Genomic DNA, 23,369 nt, shown 5'->3' on the forward strand with positions numbered 1-23,369 from the left:
CACATCCCTTACTATGATCTAGACACCACATATATACTTAAGTACTAAAGCGCCAAACAGACGACACAAGAAGAGACACGGACAAGCACTCGTCCGTGTCTCTTCTTGTGTCGTCTGTTTGGCGCTTTAGTACTTCAGTAACATGCACCAACTAGCCCAACAAAAAGTTCTACCCCATATATAGATGGAGCAAAGGAGCAGCTGTCATATTGGCACAGAAACACACAAGAGATGGTACCATGGGAACATTGCTCAAATATGCAGCTACCTGCACGCAGGCGATTCAGACGACATATTCAAGAATTTTTTACAGCGAAGCTTATTATGGCTGGTATTCCGTGCATTTTTCGTGTCCGTCAACAAATCCGTGTGAGCAAAAACTACGATCGTCAGTAACGGCTCCTGCCACTGCTCACGCGATCGTCATCTGCCGCAGCTGGGTTTGTTGCTGCTCATCATGGTAGCATTCCCATACTTTCCCTCTTTCTGCCACTTGATACGGTGATTTCAGTCTCAAATTCATTGCCTCAATATATCGGTAATTGAAAACACAAATGTATATAACGAATGTACGATACAGATAAACATAGATGTATAAAAATAAATGTGTGTGCGTACCTTTCATTGCAATGCCCACCAATCGACACAATAAATGTGTTCGTACCTCTGTTCAAAATTCTGTCACCTCTTTGGTGCATGCTACACAGCTTCGCTGGTCATTTACCTTCACAGCACAGAATGGCTCACGATTTTAAACAAAGTTGAAAAATCTCCTTGAAAAGCAACGCCATACAAAGTTTACTACAAGTGTGATTTCGAACAGACTCGAGAAGAGTTCTTACGGTGCAAGCCCCAAAAAGTAACTTAGCTGTTGCACAATGTCTCCTACCTGCAGAACCAATTCTATTGCCAAATTTTGAAAGGAAGTGACATAAAGCAAGCTCATTGTTGGCGCTTTTGACAAAGGGATGAGAAGATTAAAGGGTGCACTTTGCTGCACGCTTCACTATTCAGCAGTCTTATATTCTTTTCAATGCACTTTGTGAAGCAGGAATTATGTGGCAGACTATTAACAGGTGGAGACGATGTTGCAAGCTATGACTGCTAATGGAAGCTTTCAACAATTAAATTCAACCTTTCTTAGTAGCTTACACCACGTGCCATATGCAGTTAATTGAATGCAGCAGAGTGGCTGCATGCCAAGCGGATCCCAAGACAAAAGAGAAAGGTGCACCGCTTAAGTGAAGAAGTCCTCATTATGCTCGAGACAAAAGACACGGTAAGTTGTGCAAGGTTAATGTGGCACAGAAACACAATAGGACAAATTTCATGAGCTTCAAAAGCCATTGCAGCAACAGGTGGTGCCTACAGCTGCGCCTTCTGGTGGATCCCACGGCAACTGCGGTTATGAGCGCTGGCTTTATAAACCACAATCAAAGACGTTCAGTTTTTTTTCTTCTTCACACATTGTTACACAGAAAAAAAAAAGAAATCAGCTTTGCAAACTGTGTCATAGAGAGTGCACTAAATATGACAGTAAGAGTCGTTCACAAACAGCCCAACTTGGCTAGACTAGATGCACAACTCAAGGCTGCCTTTCAATCAGAACTGTCAGTGCAAGGGCAATGGCACAGAAACTTTCAGTGTGCACTGCATGCACAGTGCGAGTGATCAATAGACCAATAGATCATCTCACTATCTGCTGCTTGTATGACTGCGATAACACCTAGGTGCACATGAACAGCAACAGCAGTTTTGCGCAACATTCATGTCAACGGCATGCAGATAACTGAAAAGTTCATTCTTTTAGTTGAACTCTGGTGCTGTTATTCTATGTTAGAGGAAAGATGTACTGTCACTGCAGTTGTACAAGTCTGAATATCTAACGTTCCAATAGGTTATAGCTGCCCCCAGAACGTCACACTTTACACATCACGTTCGGCAAACAAACAGGGAATGAACAAGTTAACCCATTTCAGACAATTAAGACACATTCACTAGATATGCTGACCCTACTATAAGGTAAGTACTTTCATATACTTTTCACCATAATCCTGGCACCATAAGAAAGAGACAGAGAGGAAAATTTGTTGCACTCATTCAATCTTATCTCACTGCAATTAGGTGTGGGACACTGATAAGCATCATTAATGCCACATATAAATAAGATTGATACATATCTATTAATTACTACTCAAATGAAGGCATTAAAAATTTTACTGAGAATTCATAGGTGCTATGGAAACTTACTCTCTGTCAGTAATGTGATGTGTTTTCCTGAATGCTACAAGCCCAACCTGGCAGCCTTCATTTATCACTTTGAAAGCAAGATTTTTTTTAATTTTTTCTCTTTCAATAACATAATATACCTAACTCACAGCATACATTATGACCTAGACATAACTTCACTTCTCTCGGCTTGATCTCGGATAAACTGAGGCCCTCAATTAATTGGCAATGAAATCGTAGTCATATACAACACATATCCTAGATTAGTGGATGCTGTATAAGAAAAAAAAAGAAAGCCGGAATACTTTTTGATTCAGGCTGAGTACTAGCGTTGCCTTCATATTCTCTGCACTGTTGACATTTTTTTGTATTGCCCAGTACCCTGCAGAATTTCAAACCGTTTGTTTTCTATCCTGCTGCATTGTGTCGTGTGTTTGGTACAACTTTATGACCATGCCCTGTACAATGTTTGCTGCAACAGTATTCATGAATCTACGTGCACCTATAATAACTTAAGCAGTCGAATTGCTCTGCTGTGTTTTTACCACCTGCTGTTGTCTGATCCGAGATCGGGGTGTAGGACTATCAGCAGACACGCACGCGTTACCTATCTCCTTTCGTCGGCAAGTTTCACTGTACTGCATGCGCACGCCTGAATAGACAAAGTCAAACGAGAGATGAGAAGTTGACCTGAAGTAAAACCCTGCACGCCTGCCACTCTGCAGAGGGAGGAAATGAAGTGTATTCAATATGTACAGTGAAACAATGCATCTTACAAACTATACACAGGAAGAGCTTCCGAACTCACTGCAGTGGAAACTCTCACAGTGAATGCACAAAAGGAAAATATGGTAATGCATAAAGATGATGCTATGTAAAAGCAAACCTACTGTCGAATGAAGATGGGAGAAAGAGTGGTATGAAAGGAACAATGCGAATTACTGGTAGGATGCAGATAAGCGAGAATTTGCATCTGAAGGGCCCATTCCCAGCTGCGAAACTAAACCGATGCTGTTGAAAAATTCAAGTAGGCACAGATGGCTCGCTTCGTTGACACATAGAAGATGGCCCATCAGAAGGCCTGAATATATTATCTTAATTTAACACCTGCTTCCAATCATCAAGACACATGTTCACAAGAATTTGGCTGCCGCTGTAGATTTACTGCTACTAACAGTGTTACAGTTGTACTGGTGTCACATACTTTCACGCCTTCAATGGCTGAGCGGCAGAACCATCAACGACACAAGTGTTGTGGCAACTGCTCATCGTTAGTTTGCTGACATTATTTGCTTCTTAATTTACTATTGCGATGTGCTGGTAATGCTCAATGATCAGCACAAACAGACTTAGGCAAGCCGAACAGCAACGGTTTTTAGGCGCATTGATGACACCTGTGGACACTTGCATAAGCCACAAATACGTGTGGGATGTTGCTTTTTTTTTTATATATAACGCTTTGCGACCCAGGTTGTGCAGCCAGCTTTTGAGGGGCCATAACGGAATGATCATAATCATCCTACAACATCGAATGAAATGCTGATATTCGCTCCAAGGAATTCGCGCAACAGGAAAAGGTGTAAACCACACCCAACCTTCCGACCACCTCCCTCTTACGAAAGAAAAAAAAATAATAATAACGGATGTCCTTTCGCCACTGCAAGCGCTAACGTTGACAGAAAATGGAAGGTTTGCTTCGCGCCGTTTATCTCTCGTTCTTTCTTTGACTTTTTTTTTTTTTTCACAATGAACGCAAAGTTAACCTGTTACGATCGAAACCCGCAACAAGCGCGTTCTTTTTTTTTTTTTTTCACACCACTCGCAATACCCTTCGCTATGCACATCGCTAGTTGCGCGCATCAATTTCAACCACAGCAATAAATCCTGGTTTGCATCGCAACTTGTTCGTCTATAATTACGTGCAATATTTCGGCACGTGTCATAAGCAGCGCCGCTACACTCACTATGAAGGCAAAGTGCGGTGGTTTCAAACATTTGCATAACAACATCGAGTAAATAATCGCACAGATTCATCGCAAAGAAAGAAGAAAGAGAAAGGGAAAAATCGGAGGGAGCAATGCAATCCGGTACTTCGCCGATCCCGACGGAAATGCATGCTAAATCCAGTCCAGCTGCCGTCGTCCTTGGCGAGTTCTGACAAAAAGCGTGCCAGTTTCGCCGCCAAGGCGATGGGCACACAAACTGAAAGTCCGTGACGTCTATTATTCTTTTCTTCCTTCCTCCTGCTCTGAGCTGAGATCACGATACTCGATAAAAACCGATTACTATTGCGAAACACCACACCCAAACAGAGAGAGAAGAAAAAAAAAAGAAAACAGCTTCAGCGAGCCACGTCGCGACCACTGACCGAAAAGAAAGTTCGCCCCACACTGCACGCAAGAAATCAAACGGATGTGCAATAGCGCACCTGTGAGCTCGCAAAAGTGGGAGGTGGTCCCAGCAGGTATGCAGCCCCAAGTTGGGAAAACTTCAAACTTGCGACAGCAACGCATCACGAGCGGCACGTAGCAGCCGCGGTTGCAAATACATAATTAGCAGACGATCGCCGGCAAGACCCACGCGTGCTTTGAGAAATGTGGCGAGTAATTTGAGCGCCGAGCTTAGGGCGATTCGTTGGTGAAACTGACGGCTCGAACCAGCGTTGACGTTGAGTCATGCCGCTTGCTGCGGCCACGAGACGGACGCGTACACACGCGCGTCTATTTCGCGTGCGCTATCGGGACAGGCGTCGTCCGTCGCTCGTGCTGGCTGCGCATACCACTCGCGTCGTTGTCCGGCCGACCGCGACCGTAGCAGAAGCGCGAAATCGCGAAAAAATGCTTAAAAACTAGGCCTCACCTGTCACACGGCGATCTCATGCCCAACCCGATCCCGTCGTGCGTTGCGTTTTGCTGCCACCTGCTACGTCACGTGACACAACAAAAACCCGCAGCGCGACTTTTTGAAGCTCTTTTCTTGGTTTTCGATTTCGCGCGCCGGACGACGAGGAGTTTTGGGCCCTTTCTTACGATGTCGACTAGTGATGCGGCGACTCCTTGTACCGGCTAAATGGTTAAGTGCGGCTAATACGTGCGACCGCGACGACGTTAAACGGACAACTTGTGGCTCTCAGCGCAGTCCCGTGGATGTAGGTCGAATGAGGGGTTCTGAACGCGTTAGTCACGGCAGGGTTTCCCCTGCAGATATAGAGAAGTGAGTCAGGAAGACAAAAGAAAAAGGATATAATAGCAGTGCCCCTTCCCAGACGAGATGAAGCCACCCACAAAAAGGGAATGCAACAGAGACCACCACACATTTCCCACAATTCTGATTGGGGATTGCGATACAGCCTTGAACAAATCAAGTGTGATATTAATATTTTGGTACTTTCAGCCCCAATTTTGCCGAAGTACCAAACCCGCGCATATATGACTGGTACTTTTGGCGATTTAAAATCACAATCTGCAAAAACGTACGTACCCTTGCGTAAAAATATATCCACTGTAAGGTTACGTTAGACGCGATATGCCGGTCGTGAGTGATCGTGATTGCAAGTATTGCAAGTAGCCGGTTTATATTGTGTGGTGAGGTACAAGAACAGCCAGCATTCGCGTTATATTACTTCTTTATCCAATCCACAAGTTTTGCGTAGCCTCCAAGATATACAACGGCGCACTGCCGTGCATTAAAGTCTCTAAGGCTGTGTAACGTGCAGTGTATGCTTTGTTTATTCTTCGAAAGATGGCACTGTTGTCCTTCACGCTCAAAATGCAAATCGTTGCAAATACAAACAGCAGCGCGACGTTTAAAAGTGGTGCAGTTTCTCTCGCCGTTTGTTGCAACCACGTAATTTATTGAGACTTGCACAGATGACACAGTATAGCTGCGAAGAGTCTTTCAAATTTCAAGCTCCGAAACGGCGTAGGGTTACGGACGAGCGTTAGAGCGACGTACTGTACGATAGCTAAGCGATTGGACTTGAACTAGACGCCTAGACCAGTACACTTTAGTTTGAACTACAAACTATCTCGGCAAAATGAATCGGAAAGGTGTGAAAAGGCAAGGTGTTGACAGTTCCTTCGAGTCCGGAGGAAGCAGAATCAAACGAGCACGTGAGGACGATCGCCAACAAGGAGCAAACAAGGACGACGATTTGTGCAACTCTTATGTTGAAGAGGCTGCGCCGGTTCAGGTTCGATGCTAGTTCAATCAGCCATTCAGCTGAATATTCGTTTGATACTTTCATTTTGCTCCTTTTTTTATTCTCCACTCAGGACACCACGCCTATTCAGGAGGAATCTCAAGCAGGCATGTTCAGCAATGCTGAAAAGACCTTCGAGGAGCTTTTGAGCCAACTGCAACAGCAAACTACGACGGCGGAAACATGCCTGATCAACATTCAAGAGGCACTAGAAAGAGATGTATTAACCACGTCGCATATATATATGTTCGCAGTTAATATTACAACTGCCGTTATTTGCCGCACCATCGTCCGCTTTTGTTTTTGAGGAGGCTTTAGCTCGGGCGCTCCTATCTAAATGCATGTAAAAGGACAATGCGTGTTGCTCGGCAACCACCGCACCAAATTTCACGAGGTTTGTTGCATTTAAAAGAAATACTTAAAATTTAGGGTCTGCTTGTTTCGAATTTCTGATTTAGGTCGTGAATAAATTATTAAAAATTGGCAAAGATCATAAATGTTCAGAAACCGATACTATCAAGTTTAAAACTGTAACTCAACAATGAAAAATGATATCACAATTATGTGAATTGCATCTAATAGTACACGTAAGGCGGACAATTAAGATTGGTATGTTACACATAAATTTAAAAAATTTAGTGATATGGAAATACAGCTTTTGCAGAACCCTTGTACACAACGTGACAAATTCACTTAAGATATAATATGACATGTCGAATTTGTCCGCTTTCAGTGATCTAGTGGATGCCGTTTACAGAACCACGATATCTGTTCATGGTGCAGAGCTATCATATTGCAAACTTGGTGCTTCTACTTTTCTCGGAATTTCGAAAATCAAATTGCGCTTCTAACAGTCACACGAATTTAACTTTCTCTCTCAAATTCAACAAATGTCATAAAAATCGGTCCAGGGGTTATCTCAGAAAGACGTTTTTGCGTTTTGCATGTATTTGAATAGGCCGCGTCGGAGTTTGGCCTGAGCTAAAGCTTCCTCTTAACATGTTCTTGCCCATGCCATAAGACGTGGTTACCTATATTTTCGTTTGTGTTTTTTTTTTTTTAAGGTCGCAAAGCCAGAGGAAGAGTTCTTGCTTACTGCGAAGAGGTACCTCGAGAACAAGAGGAAGACAGTCTTCGAGCTGGTGCCTGAGATATACGGTGCCCTCCAGGGCATCGCCGAAATCGACAAAGAGAGCACATCAAAGAAACAATGACTGTAGCGTGGAAGGCACTCGGCTAAAGGATTCGTATGTAATTGTTCAATAAAAGAAACAAAGCGACAAAGTATATCTTCATTGTACGTTTGAGATACAGACCATAAATATTAGATGATAGCGGTACAGTAAGTGCGATCGTAACCCGCCGCGTTAAGGGCGCTGCTAAGCACGAGGTCGCGGGTGAGACTCCCGTCCGCGACGGCCGCATTTCGATGGAGGCGAAAATGCAATGATTAACGCTCGCGCACCACGTGTGTGCACGTTGAAGAAGCCCAGGTGGTCAATATTAATCCGGGGTCCACATATACGGCGGGCTTCATAATCATATCGTGGTTTAATTTGGCCCGTAAGACCCCAGAATTTTTTTTTTTTTTTCGTAGACGCAATAGACAAAAACTTACATTGGAATTAAGGTGACAATCAACATACCCAATGTATATATATATATGTATATATATATATATATATATGAGATCAAGACCTGCACACCAGGAGAAGCTCGACTAAATATGTGCACTGGTGCAGTATTCCGCCGGAAACTTGGCGATGGAGAGGGGGGGAGATGCAATGGACAAATTGCGCAATTCCTCAAGTCAGCTAGCCTTCCTACACACGCAATTAGCTTACTTTAAGCAGAATATCTGTGTTTCGAAAGCTTGGACGTTGGGGGCCGAATGTAAGGTAAAGAGGTCACAAAACTGCGTGGGGACAGCTTGAAATATAATGCCCAGCCTGCAATGGGGCGAAAACGACGAGGACATGAAGGCGTGCAAACTGTAGAAGCGCCAGCAATAACCGGTGCCGAAAACCGCGCTTTCAAACATATCATATCCATTTAGGAAGCCAATCAGGTTCGCTTTGTGATATTGGTAACACATGTTTCTTCATTGTTTTGTTTCGCTGATTTCATGCGTTAGCTTGTTACATAGTGTATTATATATATACAACCACAGAACACGTATTTTAGTTTGGAGATAAAGGCCAGACCATAGAGTTTCCTACAAGTATTGTAGGAAACTCTATGGGCCAGACCACGGACAAATGGAGTAGGTCGAATTTCGGGAAAATAAAAACGAAAGAAAAAAAAGAAGACATGGTTTTTTGTTAGTTTTTTATTTATTTATTTATTTATTTATTTATTTATTTATTTATTTATCGGCCTAACCAGCCTCACACTCTTGCGTACTAGCGCATCACTTACAAGTATCGTCAAGTAGAGTGCATTATAACACCACGCGTTGCCGTGTGGCGTTGTAATCTCAGAGGCCGTGTGACGAGCAGCGTACGCTTTGTTTTATTTTCGGCAGATGGCCCTACAATCGCCTAAATCGCCTAAACCTCAGCAGCGCGACTTTTTGAAACGGTTTTATTTGTCTCACTCTTTCTCTCAAAGACATATTACCTTGCGACTCGCACAGATAACGTAACAGAGCTACGAGTAATATATTTATTATTTCCGAAATGCCGTAACCACGACGCCGTAACGATGTGACGACGTAGCGTAGCAGACGACAGCTTCTGTACCTTGTGCGCCATTGCCGCAGCCATAAAAGCGAGGCACGATCTGATTTAGCAGAGTTAGTGTATAGATTACAGCAACAGTGAAATTTGGTCGTTAACTGAACGTTAAACCGTTCTGACAAAATGAGTCAAATAGGCAAGGAGCGCCGCGACGAGCACCCGCAAGAAGCCAGCCAGGATGACAATTCCTACGATGCTGAAATGGCTTCGCTAGTTCAGGTACCGTGAGTCAATAAAACAAACAAAAAGGAATCCATTCATGTTTATTTTGCTCGTATTTCTTTCATTTAGGACCCGAACTTCCGTCAACAAGAAGGATCTCCTCAGGTTGGCAGAGGCAAGGAGCCCAGCGGCGACGTTGACAGGATCTGCGAAGAAGTCGGAAAAATTTTGAGCGAGATTAAACAGCAGACTGACATCGAGGAGCTGTACCTGTCCGGCATACAGGAAACCGCTGGCGCACAGGTCTGGGCTGCGTTTTCTTTATTCGCTTCATCGACGTACGTTATTCACTATAAATGCGGCCGTATTCTAGCTTGGGCCCATCGTCCGTTTATGATACTTAAGCTATTGCCAGCAATTCAGGTTAATTAACACTTCACATTTATTATTGCGATTCACTCTACGCTGAGCGCAGCCACTTTATTGCAGGTGTGCCATTTTGGTGGGCCGAGTCCGGCGATAGCTAGTATAATAGCGGTGTCACACCGCCACTTTCGATCACGATTGAAAGTACGCCGTGTTTCACCCGCATAAAATTATGTGCTTCCAAATATCTTACCATTAAAATCGAGTAGACCACTCCCCCCCCTTTCCCCTCTGCCCTTTCGTTTGAAAAGGATAGATAATGTTGTTACTACTACTACTACTACTACTACTACTACTACTACTAGGACTACTACTACTACTACTACTACTACTACTACTTATTATTATTATTATTATTATTATTATTAAACACTGCATCATATAACCTCTACGTAATCGTTCGCAACACAAGGGTTACATTAATCATTCAGTGGTTATTCACAAATCATTAATGCTTTGCATTACGTAGAAATCAACTACAGTTGAGGCTGCCACTCTCATTATATATCTTTTTTTTTTATTCCCCCTCTCTCTCTTGTCTGTTCACAAGGTTGCAGAGGCGGTGGACGAGTTCGTAAAGTCTGCGAGAAGGTACTTCGACTACAAAAGAAAAACAGTCTTCGAGATCGTGTCGGAGATCAACGGCGCCCTGCAGAGAATCGCCGAGCACGACAAGATGCGAGACACCGTCAAAGACGCGATGGAGGCCACTTGGAACGCACTGGCGTGAACGAGGCTTTTGTGCGTTTGTGTTGTCGAATAAAGCAAACGGCACGAGAATAAAGGCTTTCTCTTAATCCGTATTGTACATTGGAGGGGCTTGCGCGGTCCTGCGCGGTTTTTCTGAGAAACCTGTATATGTGTTTGCTTTAGCTTAATTCGGGCAACATTCGGATGGGTGACTGTTTTTTTTTTTTTTCCTTTTCGTGAACTGTTTCAAATGTTAGACCGTATGCATACCGCACCAGCTACGAAGTACACCTCTTTAAATGACTGGAGCACTGACGACCTAGATATTTGAGCGAGGCCATATATATATATATAGCAATCAAGCTATAACAACAGTTCCCGATTCCTCTGTGCAAGCTCGCAGCAGTTATATTCTGAGTGCATGGAAAGGTTCGCATATGCGGAGGCTACGTACACGTTTCAAGGTCACATCTATGCGTACTGCTTGCAGAGCTGTTACACATTGTTAGGGCGACAGATTCGCCTGTCAATGAGAGTACTGCCATTGCGAGCAGTGTCGCTCAAAATAAATAAACAAATAAATAAATACGTGCCCCTCCTTCCCTCTTCCGGTGTTGTGTTAGTGAGATTGTTTCACGAATCTTAAGCTTCACGGGGTGGCAGACTACGGTTGAGTACTCGGAGATCATTTAAATAACTGGGCTGTGGATATTTCGCGGAGTTCACTATACATGCACTTACTATACACGGGCCACAGATCTGGTGACGTGTCCTCGAACGATCACTTGCGAAGGTACCACCGCTTTCGCGTGACGTAGTGCTCAATCAACCGTGCCAATAAACGCTCACTGAAAGTGACGTCGCCGACAGCGATGGATAGATGGATGGATGTATGTTATGAGCGTCCCCTTTGGAACGGGGCGGTGGCTTGCGCCACCAAGCTCTTGCTACTATGCTGCCGAGAACAGAGACTGTGCGAGAACATACGCCCCCTGCATGGACAGAAAGTATGCCAGTTTTGCGACCTCAAGCTAGTCGAATGTGCAATAGAACGTTCAAAGATTATCTGCGAATAAAACAGTCCGGAAGCATTAACCCGCCGTGGTTGCTTAGTGGCTATCGTGTTGAGCTGCTCAGTACGAGACAGCGAGATCGAATCCCGGCCACAGCGGCCGCGTTTCGATTGGGGCGAAATGCGATAACACCCGTGTACTTAGATTTAGGTGCGCGTTAAGGAACCCCAGGTGGTCCAAATTTCCGGAGTTCCTCACTACGGCGTGCATCATCGTCACATCGTGGTTTCATCACATGTGAAAGCTCCATAGTTTAATTTTTTTCACGAAGCCATCGACGATTCTTGGTAAATTTAGCCGCAATTTTGCAGAAGTACCAAACGCGCAAATATATATATGACTGGTACCTGTGTCGATTTAAGATCACAGTCTGCAAAAACGCACCCTTGCGTAAAAATATATCCACTGTAAGGTTACGTTAGACACGATGTGGACGTCGAGAGTGATCGCTGTTCCAAGTATTACAAATAGCTCGTATAAATTGTGTGGTGAGGTAGAAGACCAGCCAACATACGCGTTATATTACTTATTTATCCAATCCACAAGTTTTGCGTTGCCTCCGAGATATACAACAGCGCACTGCCGTGCATTAAAATCTTTAAGGCTGTGTAACGTGCAGTGTATGCTTTGTTTATTCTTCGAAAGATGGCACTGTTGTCCTTAATTCACGCTCAAAATGCAAATCGTTGCAAATACAAACAGCAGCGCGACGTTTAAAAATGGTGCAGTTTCTCTCGCCGTTTGTTGCAACCACGTAATTTATTGAGACTTGCACAGATGACACAGTATAGCTGCGAAGAGTCTTTCAAATTTCAAGCTCCGAAACGGCGTAGCGTTACGGACGAGCGTTGGAGCGACGTACTGTACGATAGCTAAGCGATTGGACTTGAACTAGACGCCTAGACCATTACACTTTACACTTTAGTTTGAACTACAAACTATCTCGGCAAAATGAATCGGAAAGGTGTGAAAAGGCAAGGTGTTGACAGTTCCTTCGAGTCCGGAGGAAGCAGAATCAAACGAGCACGTGAGGACGATCGCCAACAAGGAGCAAACAAGGAGGACGATTTGTGCAACTCTGATGTTGAAGAGGCTGCGCCGGTTCAGGTTCGATGCTAGTTCAATCAGCCATTCAGCTGAATATTCGTTTGATACTTTCATTTTGCTCCTTTTTTTATTCTGCACTCAGGACACCACGCCTATTCAGGAGGAATCTCAAGCAGGCATGTTCAGCAATGCTGAAAAGACCTTCGAGGAGCTTTTGAGCCAACTGCAACAGCAAACTACGACGGCGGAAACATGCCTGATCAACGTTCAAGAGGCACTAGAAAGAGATGTATTAACCACGTCGCATATATATATGTTCGCAGTTAATATTACAACTGCCGTTATTTGCCGCACCATCGTCCGCTTTTGTTTTTGAGGAGGCTTTAGCTCGGGCGCTCCTATCTAAATGCATGTAAAAGGACAATGCGTGTTGCTCGGCAACCACCGCACCAAATTTCACGAGGTTTGTTGCATTTAAAAGAAATACTTAAAATTTAGGGTCTGCTTGTTTCGAATTTCTGATTTAGGTCGTGAATAAATTATTAAAAATTGGCAAAGATCATAAATGTTCAGAAACCGATACTATCAAGTTTAAAACTGTAACTCAACAATGAAAAATGATATCACAATTATGTGAATTGCATCTAATAGTACACGTAAGGCGGACAATTAAGATTGGTATGTTACACATAAATATAAAAAATTTAGTGATATGGAAATACAGCTTTTGCAGAACCCTTGTACACAACGTGACAAATTCACTTAAGATATAATATGACATGTCGAATTTGTCCGCTTTCAGTGATCTAGTGGATGCCGTTTACAGAACCACGATATCTGTTCATGGTGCAGAGCTATCATATTGCAAACTTGGTGCTTCTACTTTTCTCGGAATTTCGAAAATCAAATTGCGCTTCTAACAGTCACACGAATTTAACTTTCTCTCTCAAATTCAACAAATGTCATAAAAATCGGTCCAGGGGTTATCTCAGAAAGACGTTTTTGCGTTTTGCATGTATTTGAATAGGCCGCGTCGGAGTTTGGCCTGAGCTAAAGCTTCCTCTTAACATGTTCTTGCCCATGCCATAAGACGTGGTTACCTATATTTTCGTTTGTGTTTTTTTTTTTTTTAAGGTCGCAAAGCCAGAGGAAGAGTTCTTGCTTACTGCGAAGAGGTACCTCGAGAACAAGAGGAAGACAGTCTTCGAGCTGGTGCCTGAGATATACGGTGCCCTCCAGGGCATCGCCGAAATCGACAAAGAGAGCACATCAAAGAAACAATGACTGTAGCGTGGAAGGCACTCGGCTAAAGGATTCGTATGTAATTGTTCAATAAAAGAAACAAAGCGACAAAGTATATCTTCATTGTACGTTTGAGATACAGACCATAAATATTAGATGATAGCGGTACAGTAAGTGCGATCGTAACCCGCCGCGTTAAGGGCGCTGCTAAGCACGAGGTCGCGGGTGAGACTCCCGTCCGCGACGGCCGCATTTCGATGGAGGCGAAAATGCAATGATTAACGCTCGCGCACCACGTGTGTGCACGTTGAAGAAGCCCAGGTGGTCAATATTAATTCGGGGGCCACATATACGGCGGGCTTCATAATCATATCGTGGTTTAATTTGGCCCGTAAGACCCCAGAATTTTTTTTTTTTCGTAGACGCAATAGACAAAAACTTACATTGGAATTAAGGTGACAATCAACATACCCAATGTATATATATATATGTATATATATATATATATATATGAGATCAAGACCTGCACACCAGGAGAAGCTCGACTAAATATGTGCACTGGTGCAGTATTCCGCCGGAAACTTGGCGATGGAGAGGGGGGGAGATGCAATGGACAAATTGCGCAATTCCTCAAGTCAGCTAGCCTTCCTACACACGCAATTAGCTTACTTTAAGCAGAATATCTGTGTTTCGAAAGCTTGGACGTTGGGGGCCGAATGTAAGGTAAAGAGGTCACAAAACTGCGTGGGGACAGCTTGAAATATAATGCCCAGCCTGCAATGGGGCGAAAACGACGAGGACATGAAGGCGTGCAAACTGTAGAAGCGCCAGCAATAACCGGTGCCGAAAACCGCGCTTTCAAACATATCATATCCATTTAGGAAGCCAATCAGGTTCGCTTTGTGATATTGGTAACACATGTTTCTTCATTGTTTTGTTTCGCTGATTTCATGCGTTAGCTTGTTACATAGTGTATTATATATATACAACCACAGAACACGTATTTTAGTTTGGAGATAAAGGCCAGACCATAGAGTTTCCTACAAGTATTGTAGGAAACTCTATGGGCCAGACCACGGACAAATGGAGTAGGTCGAATTTCGGGAAAATAAAAACGAAAGAAAAAAAAGAAGACATGGTTTTTTGTTAGTTTTTTATTTATTTATTTATTTATTTATTTATTTATTTATTTATTTATTTATCGGCCTAACCAGCCTCACACTCTTGCGTACTAGCGCATCACTTATGGCGTTGTAATCTCAGAGGCCGTGTGACGAGCAGCGTACGCTTTGTTTGATTTTCGGCAGATGGCCCTACAATCGCCTAAATCGCCTAAACCTCAGCAGCGCGACTTTTTGAAACGGTTTTATTTGTCTCACTCTTTCTCTCAAAGACATATTACCTTGCGACTCGCACAGATAACGTAACAGAGCTACGAGTAATATATTTATTATTTCCGAAATGCCGTAACCACGACGCCGTAACGATGTGACGACGTAGCGTAGCAGACGACAGCTTCTGTACCTTGTGCGCCATTGCCGCAGCCATAAAAGCGAGGCACGATCTGATTTAGCAGAGTTAGTGTATAGATTACAGCAACAGTGAAATTTGGTCGTTAACTGAACGTTAAACCGTTCTGACAAAATGAGTCAAATAGGCAAGGAGCGCCGCGACGAGCACCCGCAAGAAGCCAGCCAGGATGACAATTCCTACGATGCTGAAATGGCTTCGCTAGTTCAGGTACCGTGAGTCAATAAAACAAACAAAAAGGAATCCATTCATGTTTATTTTGCTCGTATTTCTTTCATTTAGGACCCGAACTTCCGTCAACAAGAAGGATCTCCTCAGGTTGGCAGAGGCAAGGAGCCCAGCGGCGACGTTGACAGGATCTGCGAAGAAGTCGGAAAAATTTTGAGCGAGATTAAACAGCAGACTGACATCGAGGAGCTGTACCTGTCCGGCATACAGGAAACCGCTGGCGCACAGGTCTGGGCTGCGTTTTCTTTATTCGCTTCATCGACGTACGTTATTCACTATAAATGCGGCCGTATTCTAGCTTGGGCCCATCGTCCGTTTATGATACTTAAGCTATTGCCAGCAATTCAGGTTAATTAACACTTCACATTTATTATTGCGATTCACTCTACGCTGAGCGCAGCCACTTTATTGCAGGTGTGCCATTTTGGTGGGCCGAGTCCGGCGATAGCTAGTATAATAGCGGTGTCACACCGCCACTTTCGATCACGATTGAAAGTACGCCGTGTTTCACCCGCATAAAATTATGTGCTTCCAAATATCTTACCATTAAAATCGAGTAGACCACTCCCCCCCCCCCCCCCCCCCCTTTCCCCTCTGCCCTTTCGTTTGAAAAGGATAGATAATGTTGTTACTACTACTACTACTACTACTACTACTACTACTACTACTACTAGGACTACTACTACTACTACTACTACTACTACTACTACTACTACTTATTATTATTATTATTATTATTATTATTATTATTATTATTATTATTATTATTATTATTAAACACTGCATCATATAACCTCTACGTAATCGTTCGCAACACAAGGGTTACATTAATCATTCAGTGGTTATTCACAAATCATTAATGCTTTGCATTACGTAGAAATCAACTACAGTTGAGGCTGCCACTCTCATTATATATCTTTTTTTTTTATTCCCCCTCTCTCTCTTGTCTGTTCACAAGGTTGCAGAGGCGGTGGACGAGTTCGTAAAGTCTGCGAGAAGGTACTTCGACTACAAAAGAAAAACAGTCTTCGAGATCGTGTCGGAGATCAACGGCGCCCTGCAGAGAATCGCCGAGCACGACAAGATGCGAGACACCGTCAAAGACGCGATGGAGGCCACTTGGAACGCACTGGCGTGAACGAGGCTTTTGTGCGTTTGTGTTGTCGAATAAAGCAAACGGCACGATAATAAAGGCTTTCTCTTAATCCGTATTGTACATTGGAGGGGCTTGCGCGGTCCTGCGCGGTTTTTCTGAGAAACCTGTATATGTGTTTGCTTTAGCTTAATTCGGGCAACATTCGGATGGGTGACTGTTTTTTTTTTTTTTCCTTTTCGTGAACTGTTTCAAATGTTAGACCGTATGCATACCGCACCAGCTACGAAGTACACCTCTTTAAATGACTGGAGCACTGACGACCTAGATATTTGAGCGAGGCCATATATATATATATATATAGCAATCAAGCTATAACAACAGTTCCCGATTCCTCTGTGCAAGCTCGCAGCAGTTATATTCTGAGTGCATGGAAAGGTTCGCATATGCGGAGGCTACGTACACGTTTCAAGGTCACATCTATGCGTACTGCTTGCAGAGCTGTTACACATTGTTAGGGCGACAGATTCGCCTGTCAATGAGAGTACTGCCATTGCGAGCAGTGTCGCTCAAAATAAATAAACAAATAAATAAATACGTGCCCCTCCTTCCCTCTTCCGGTGTTGTGTTAGTGAGATTGTTTCACGAATCTTAAGCTTCACGGGGTGGCAGACTACGGTTGAGTACTCGGAGATCATTTAAATAACTGGGCTGTGGATATTTCGCGGAGTTCACTATACATGCACTTACTATACACGGGCCACAGATCTGGTGACGTGTCCTCGAACGATCACTTGCGAAGGTACCACCGCTTTCGCGTGACGTAGTGCTCAATCAACCGTGCCAATAAACGCTCACTGAAAGTGACGTCGCCGACAGCGATGGATAGATGGATGGATGTATGTTATGAGCGTCCCCTTTGGAACGGGGCGGTGGCTTGCGCCACCAAGCTCTTGCTACTATGCTGCCGAGAACAGAGACTGTGCGAGAACATACGCCCCCTGCATGGACAGAAAGTATGCCAGTTTTGCGACCTCAAGCTAGTCGAATGTGCAATAGAACGTTCAAAGATTATCTGCGAATAAAACAGTCCGGAAGCATTAACCCGCCGTGGTTGCTTAGTGGCTATCGTGTTGAGCTGCTCAGTACGAGACAGCGAGATCGAATCCCGGCCACAGCGGCCGCGTTTCGATTGGGGCGAAATGCGATAACACCCGTGTACTTAGATTTAGGTGCGCGTTAAGGAACCCCAGGTGGTCCAAATTTCCGGAGTTCCTCACTACGGCGTGCATCATCGTCACATCGTGGTTTCATCACATGTGAAAGCTCCATAGTTTAATTTTTTTCACGAAGCCATCGACGATTCTTGGTAAATTTAGCCGCAATTTTGCAGAAGTACCAAACGCGCAAATATATATATGACTGGTACCTGTGTCGATTTAAGATCACAGTCTGCAAAAACGCACCCTTGCGTAAAAATATATCCACTGTAAGGTTACGTTAGACACGATGTGGACGTCGAGAGTGATCGCTGTTCCAAGTATTACAAATAGCTCGTATAAATTGTGTGGTGAGGTAGAAGACCAGCCAACATACGCGTTATATTACTTATTTATCCAATCCACAAGTTTTGCGTTGCCTCCGAGATATACAACAGCGCACTGCCGTGCATTAAAATCTTTAAGGCTGTGTAACGTGCAGTGTATGCTTTGTTTATTCTTCGAAAGATGGCACTGTTGTCCTTCACGCTCAAAATGCAAATCGTTGCAAATACAAACAGCAGCGCGACGTTTAAAAATGGTGCAGTTTCTCTCGCCGTTTGTTGCAACCACGTAATTTATTGAGACTTGCACAGATGACACAGTATAGCTGCGAAGAGTCTTTCAAATTTCAAGCTCCGAAACGGCGTAGCGTTACGGACGAGCGTTGGAGCGACGTACTGTACGATAGCTAAGCGATTGGACTTGAACTAGACGCCTAGACCATTACACTTTACACTTTAGTTTGAACTACAAACTATCTCGGCAAAATGAATCGGAAAGGTGTGAAAAGGCAAGGTGTTGACAGTTCCTTCGAGTCCGGAGGAAGCAGAATCAAGCGAGCACGTGAGGACGATCGCCAACAAGGAGCAAACAAGGAGGACGATTTGTGCAACTCTGATGTTGAAGAGGCTGCGCCGGTTCAGGTTCGATGCTAGTTCAATCAGCCATTCAGCTGAATATTCGTTTGATACTTTCATTTTGCTCCTTTTTTTATTCTGCACTCAGGACACCACGCCTATTCAGGAGGCATCTCAAGCAGGCATGTTCAGCAATGCTGAAAAGACCTTCGAGGAGCTTTTGAGCCAACTGCAACAGCAAACTACGACGGCGGAAACATGCCTGACCAACGTTCAAGAGGCACTAGAAAGAGATGTAATAACAACGTCTCATATATATGTTCGCAGTTAATATTACAACTGCCGTTATTTGCCGCACCATCGTCCGCTTTTGTTTTAGAGGAGGCTTTAGCTCGGGCGCTCCTATCTAAATGCATGTAAAAGGACAATGCGTGTTGCTCGGCAACCACCGCACCAAATTTCACGAGGTTTGTTGCATTTAAAAGAAATACTTAAAATTTAGGGTCTGTTTGTTTCGAATTTCTGATTTAGGTCGTGAATAAATTAATAAAAATTGGCAAAGATCATAAATGTTCAGAAACCGATACTATCAAGTTTAAAACTGTAACTCAACTGTGAAAAATGATATCACAATTATGTGAATAGCATATAATAGTAAACGTAAGGCGGACAATTAAGATTGGTATGTTACACATAAATCTAAAAAAAAATTTAGTAATATGGAAATACAGCTTTTGCAGAACCCTTGTACACGTAACAAATTTACTTAAGATATGAAATGACATGTCGAATTTGTCCGCTTTTGGTGATCTAGTGGATGCCGTTTACAGAACCACGATATCTGTTCATCATGCAGAGCTATTATATTGCAAACTTCCTGCTTCTACTTTTCTCGGAATTTCGAAAATCAAATTACGCTTCTAACAGTCACTCGAATTCAACTTTCTCTCTCAAGTTCAACAAATTTCATTAAGATCGGTCCAGAGTTTATCTCAGGAAGATGTTTTTGCGTTTTACATGTATTTGAATATAGGCAGCGTCGGAGTTTGGCCTGAGCTAAAGCTTCCTCTTGACATCTTGCCCATGCCATAAGACGTGGTTACCTATATTTTCGTTTGTGTTTTTTTCAAGGTCGCAAAGCCAGAGGAAGAGTTCTTGCTTACTGCGAAGAGTTACCTCGAGAACAAGAGGAAGACAGTCTTCGAGCTGGTGCCTGAGATATACGGTGCCCTCCAGGGCATCGCCGAAATCGACAAAGAGAGCACATCAAAGAAACAATGACTGCAGCGTGGAAGGCACTCGGCTAAAGGATTCGTATGTAATTGTTCAATAAAGGAAATAAAGCGACAAAAAATATCTTCATTGTACGTTCGAGATACAGACCATAAATATTAGATGATAGCGGTACTGTAAGTGGGATACCTGCCGCGTTAAGGGGCTCTGAAGGTTTCGCTGCTAAGTACGAGGTTGCGGGTGAGACCACCGGCCGCGACGGCCGCATTTGGATGGAGGCGAAAATGCAATAATTAACATTCGCGCACCACGTGTGTGCACGTTCAAGAAGCCCAGTTGGTCTTGCTTCATAATCATATCGTGGTTTAATTTGGCCCGTAAGACCCTAGAGTTTTTGTTTGTTTGTTTTGTTTTCATAGGTGCAATGCACAAAAACTTACATTGGAATTAAGGTGACAATCACTGCACACCAGGAGAAGCTCGACTAAATATGTACCGGAAACTTGGCGATTGAGGGAAGGGGGGGGGGGGGGATGCAATGGACAAATTGCGAAATTCCTCAAGTCAGCTAGCTTTCCTACACACGCAATTAGGTTACCTTGAATAGAATATGTACGTTTCGAAAGCTTGGACGTTGGGGGCCGAATATAAGGTAAAGAGGTCACAAAACTGCGTGGGGACAGCTTGAAATATAATGCCCAGCCTGCAATGGGGCGAAAACGACGAGGACATGAAGGCGTGCAAACTGTAGAAGCGCCAGCAATAACCGGTGCCGAAAACTGCGCTTTCGAACATATATCCATTTAGGAAGCCAATTAAGGTGGCTTTGTGATATTGGTAACACATTTTTATTCATTGTGTTGTCTCGCTGATTTCATGCGTTAGCTTGTTCCATAGTGTATTACATGTATACAATTGTATTATCATAGGTATTATTCTAGCCATACAACCACAGAACACCTATGGAGATAAAGACCAGGCCATGGACGAATGGAGTAGGTCGAATTTCGGGAAAATAAAAACGAAAGAAAAAAAGACATGGCTTTTGTTACTTTTATTTATTTATTTATTTATTTATTTATTTATTTATTTATTTATTTATTTATTTATTTATCGGCCTAACCAGCCTCACACTCTTGCGTACTAGCGCATCACTTCCAAGTAGAGTTCCAAATCATATCGGACAGTTTTCCAGGCACAGACGCGGAACTACTAGAGAAACTGAAAGAACGATACATAGGACCACCATTAAACACAGACGCCCCAAACGAGACGCGACCATACCTTGGAAAGGCGAATTCCAAATTAGATGAACCTTTCACACATGCAGAAGTCTTTGAGGCAGCTCAAGCAGCCGCCAAAAACTCGGCTCCTGGCCCTGATGCCATCACGAACGCGATGCTTCGGAACCTGGATGCTAGAGTCCTGACTAAAATCACAGAAGTATTCAACGGCGAGAGCTGGCTCAAAGGCCAATTGCCCCCGGAATGGAAACACGCTAAAATTATCATGATCCCCAAACCTAAAAAGACCCCCTCAATAGGCGCTCTGAGACCCATTTCTCTCACGTCCTGCCTGGGTAAACTGTACGAACGAGTAGTACAAACAAGACTGCAGCGGTACCTCGAAGAAATAAGATGGTTTCCAAACACCATGATAGGGTTCCGTACGGGGCTATCCTGTCAAGACGCATTCTTACTGATCAGAGAAGAAGTTATCGCTAACATCGCCCGCGGAGAAGAAAGACTAGTGCTCGCACTAGACCTCAAGGGCGCATTTGATAACGTTTCACACAAAACAATATTGGAGGAACTCGAATTGACGGGATGTGGAGAACGAACGTACAACTACGTGCGGGCTTTTCTCGCCAACCGCACCGCCACGATAGGAATCGGTCAAATCACTTCCCAAAAGTTCAATATGCCCGGTAGAGGGACACCCCAAGGGGCAATAATCTCACCTTTGCTGTTCAATATGGCGATGTGTCGCCTGGCGCGACAGCTGGACCAAATCCCCGATTTGGGTTACACACTGTACGCAGACGACATAACGCTATGGGCAGCAAGGGGCTCTCTGGGACACAAAGAACAAGTGCTACAGCAAGCAGCCGAGGAAGTAGACAAATTCTCGAGGAGTAGTGGCCTCAAATGTGCCCCCGAAAAATCGCAGGTCATTCGGGTACACTCGAGGGGCTACATATCCAACGGACCTGTCAACATAGTTGTGGAAGGACACACGGTCCAAGAAGTTAAGGCGATGCGTATTTTGGGTTTCTGGCTCCAAAGCAGCGGAAACGCATCCCACACCATCAAAACATTGAAAACCACCGCAAATAACATTGCGCAAATGATCCGTCGTGTAACTTATAGGAAAGTGGGCATGCAAGAACACGACACGCTGAGGCTCGTCCAAGCACTAGTAATAAGCCGAGTCACGTACGGCCTGCCCTACCACTTCCTTAGTCGCGAGGAGGAAAGGCAGGTCGACATCATAATAAGATCAGCATATAAAGCGGCCCTCGGACTACCCAAGGGGACGCCCACAGATCGCCTGCTGGCCTTAGGAGTACACAACACATTCGAAGAACTAAAACAAGCCACACTTATCTCCCAGAGGGAACGCTTGAGCTACACTCACGCAGGACGGGCCCTACTGACAAGGGTACGTATTTCCCCACACCCACAATTTATCAGCGAACAGTTATTACCACTACCACCCTCAACACGAGCTCGAATAACAGTGGCACCCATACCCAAAAACATGCACCCTGAATACAATAAAGCTAGGCGAAAAGCACGTGTACAACATATTAGAACAATGTATGAAAATAATACCACGTACAACACAATATACACAGACGCAGCCGCGTATTCGAACGTGCACTCGAACGCCAGTGATGCCCCAATGAACATCAGGAGGTACGCAGTGGCAATCATCGACACGAAAGCACGGCAACAATTTACGGCTTCCGTTAGGGCAGGTACTCCCGCGGCTGCCGAAACTTTCGCCGTGGCAATGGCCCTCGCTCACGCGGAACGCACGCAAAAGAGCGTCACCATAATAACAGATTCACAAGAAGCATGTCGCCTTTTTCTCAAGGGCCACGTGACCAAAACATGTCACTCAATAATACCGACGAAATTCGCCCATCATCACCGGATCCTATGGTGTCCAGGTCATACAGGCCTTGAGGGGAACGAACTGGCCGATTCGCTAGCCCGAGGTATTATTAACCGGGCCGACTCGACTGGGACGGTCCCAGGTAGCCACTGTATTGACCCCAATCCAACGAATGCCCGGGAGATTCTCGCTCATCAGCGTGCAACCAGAAAAAAGTACCCTCCCCCTCATCCACAAC

The 23,369-nt window shown here is 44.2% G+C and overlaps 6 protein-coding genes across 7 annotated transcripts in view; 5 read left to right on the plus strand and 1 right to left on the minus strand.

Annotated features, from left to right (window-relative positions):
• LOC135916125 (cyclin-dependent kinase 16-like) overlaps window positions 1-5,453 on the minus strand; it is a 173,617-nt gene extending 168,164 nt beyond the window's left edge. The window contains exon 1 of one of the 2 annotated variants that reach the window (XM_065449376.1): window positions 5,089-5,453. The gene's annotated coding sequence lies outside the window, so the exon portion shown is untranslated. Of the gene's footprint in view, window positions 1-4,657; window positions 5,066-5,088 lie in introns of those variants that run through there. The other variant, XM_065449377.1, reaches the window with a different exon arrangement.
• Window positions 5,454-6,015: 562 nt separating this feature from the next.
• Window positions 6,016-7,685, plus strand: LOC135916126 (uncharacterized). The gene is made up of 3 exons (XM_065449381.2): window positions 6,016-6,421; window positions 6,504-6,650; window positions 7,495-7,685. Exons 1-3 carry the CDS (start codon window positions 6,266-6,268, stop codon window positions 7,642-7,644), a joined length of 453 nt encoding a protein of 150 aa, XP_065305453.1. The 5' UTR covers window positions 6,016-6,265; the 3' UTR covers window positions 7,645-7,685.
• A 1,419-nt stretch (window positions 7,686-9,104) lies between these two features.
• LOC135916136 (uncharacterized) lies at window positions 9,105-10,524 on the plus strand. The gene is made up of 3 exons (XM_065449401.1): window positions 9,105-9,387; window positions 9,460-9,633; window positions 10,307-10,524. The coding sequence occupies exons 1-3, from the start codon at window positions 9,292-9,294 to the stop codon at window positions 10,484-10,486; spliced, it is 450 nt and encodes a 149-aa protein (XP_065305473.1). The 5' UTR covers window positions 9,105-9,291; the 3' UTR covers window positions 10,487-10,524.
• A 1,696-nt stretch (window positions 10,525-12,220) lies between these two features.
• On the plus strand, window positions 12,221-13,891 carry LOC135916137 (uncharacterized). The gene is made up of 3 exons (XM_065449402.1): window positions 12,221-12,626; window positions 12,709-12,855; window positions 13,701-13,891. The coding sequence occupies exons 1-3, from the start codon at window positions 12,471-12,473 to the stop codon at window positions 13,848-13,850; spliced, it is 453 nt and encodes a 150-aa protein (XP_065305474.1). The 5' UTR covers window positions 12,221-12,470; the 3' UTR covers window positions 13,851-13,891.
• Window positions 13,892-15,231: 1,340 nt separating this feature from the next.
• LOC135916138 (uncharacterized) lies at window positions 15,232-16,769 on the plus strand. Its single transcript, XM_065449403.1, has 3 exons — window positions 15,232-15,548; window positions 15,621-15,794; window positions 16,525-16,769. The coding sequence occupies exons 1-3, from the start codon at window positions 15,453-15,455 to the stop codon at window positions 16,702-16,704; spliced, it is 450 nt and encodes a 149-aa protein (XP_065305475.1). The 5' UTR covers window positions 15,232-15,452; the 3' UTR covers window positions 16,705-16,769.
• Window positions 16,770-18,436: 1,667 nt separating this feature from the next.
• LOC135916139 (uncharacterized) lies at window positions 18,437-20,132 on the plus strand. Its single transcript, XM_065449404.1, has 3 exons — window positions 18,437-18,844; window positions 18,927-19,073; window positions 19,910-20,132. Exons 1-3 carry the CDS (start codon window positions 18,689-18,691, stop codon window positions 20,057-20,059), a joined length of 453 nt encoding a protein of 150 aa, XP_065305476.1. The 5' UTR covers window positions 18,437-18,688; the 3' UTR covers window positions 20,060-20,132.
• Window positions 20,133-23,369: the final 3,237 nt, after the last annotated feature.

Source organism: Dermacentor albipictus, chromosome 5, assembly GCF_038994185.2.
Source record: "Dermacentor albipictus isolate Rhodes 1998 colony chromosome 5, USDA_Dalb.pri_finalv2, whole genome shotgun sequence".
Lineage (NCBI taxonomy): Eukaryota > Metazoa > Arthropoda > Arachnida > Ixodida > Ixodidae > Dermacentor > Dermacentor albipictus.

What these genes read in the sequence shown, in the direction of transcription:
- LOC135916126 (XM_065449381.2), top strand. Translation starts at nt 6,266, where the DNA reads ATGAATCGGAAAGGTGTGAAAAGGCAAGGTGTTGACAGTTCCTTCGAG. An exon ending in AAGAGGCTGCGCCGGTTCAG is followed by an intron (nt 6,422 to 6,503) that starts GTTCGATGCTAG and finishes TTCTCCACTCAG; the next exon opens with GACACCACGCCTATTCAGGA. An exon ending in AAGAGGCACTAGAAAGAGAT is followed by an intron (nt 6,651 to 7,494) that starts GTATTAACCACG and finishes TTTTTTTTTAAG; the next exon opens with GTCGCAAAGCCAGAGGAAGA.
- LOC135916136 (XM_065449401.1), top strand. Translation starts at nt 9,292, where the DNA reads ATGAGTCAAATAGGCAAGGAGCGCCGCGACGAGCACCCGCAAGAAGCC. An exon ending in AAATGGCTTCGCTAGTTCAG is followed by an intron (nt 9,388 to 9,459) that starts GTACCGTGAGTC and finishes TCTTTCATTTAG; the next exon opens with GACCCGAACTTCCGTCAACA. An exon ending in AGGAAACCGCTGGCGCACAG is followed by an intron (nt 9,634 to 10,306) that starts GTCTGGGCTGCG and finishes TCTGTTCACAAG; the next exon opens with GTTGCAGAGGCGGTGGACGA.
- LOC135916137 (XM_065449402.1), top strand. Translation starts at nt 12,471, where the DNA reads ATGAATCGGAAAGGTGTGAAAAGGCAAGGTGTTGACAGTTCCTTCGAG. An exon ending in AAGAGGCTGCGCCGGTTCAG is followed by an intron (nt 12,627 to 12,708) that starts GTTCGATGCTAG and finishes TTCTGCACTCAG; the next exon opens with GACACCACGCCTATTCAGGA. An exon ending in AAGAGGCACTAGAAAGAGAT is followed by an intron (nt 12,856 to 13,700) that starts GTATTAACCACG and finishes TTTTTTTTTAAG; the next exon opens with GTCGCAAAGCCAGAGGAAGA.
- LOC135916138 (XM_065449403.1), top strand. Translation starts at nt 15,453, where the DNA reads ATGAGTCAAATAGGCAAGGAGCGCCGCGACGAGCACCCGCAAGAAGCC. An exon ending in AAATGGCTTCGCTAGTTCAG is followed by an intron (nt 15,549 to 15,620) that starts GTACCGTGAGTC and finishes TCTTTCATTTAG; the next exon opens with GACCCGAACTTCCGTCAACA. An exon ending in AGGAAACCGCTGGCGCACAG is followed by an intron (nt 15,795 to 16,524) that starts GTCTGGGCTGCG and finishes TCTGTTCACAAG; the next exon opens with GTTGCAGAGGCGGTGGACGA.
- LOC135916139 (XM_065449404.1), top strand. Translation starts at nt 18,689, where the DNA reads ATGAATCGGAAAGGTGTGAAAAGGCAAGGTGTTGACAGTTCCTTCGAG. An exon ending in AAGAGGCTGCGCCGGTTCAG is followed by an intron (nt 18,845 to 18,926) that starts GTTCGATGCTAG and finishes TTCTGCACTCAG; the next exon opens with GACACCACGCCTATTCAGGA. An exon ending in AAGAGGCACTAGAAAGAGAT is followed by an intron (nt 19,074 to 19,909) that starts GTAATAACAACG and finishes GTTTTTTTCAAG; the next exon opens with GTCGCAAAGCCAGAGGAAGA.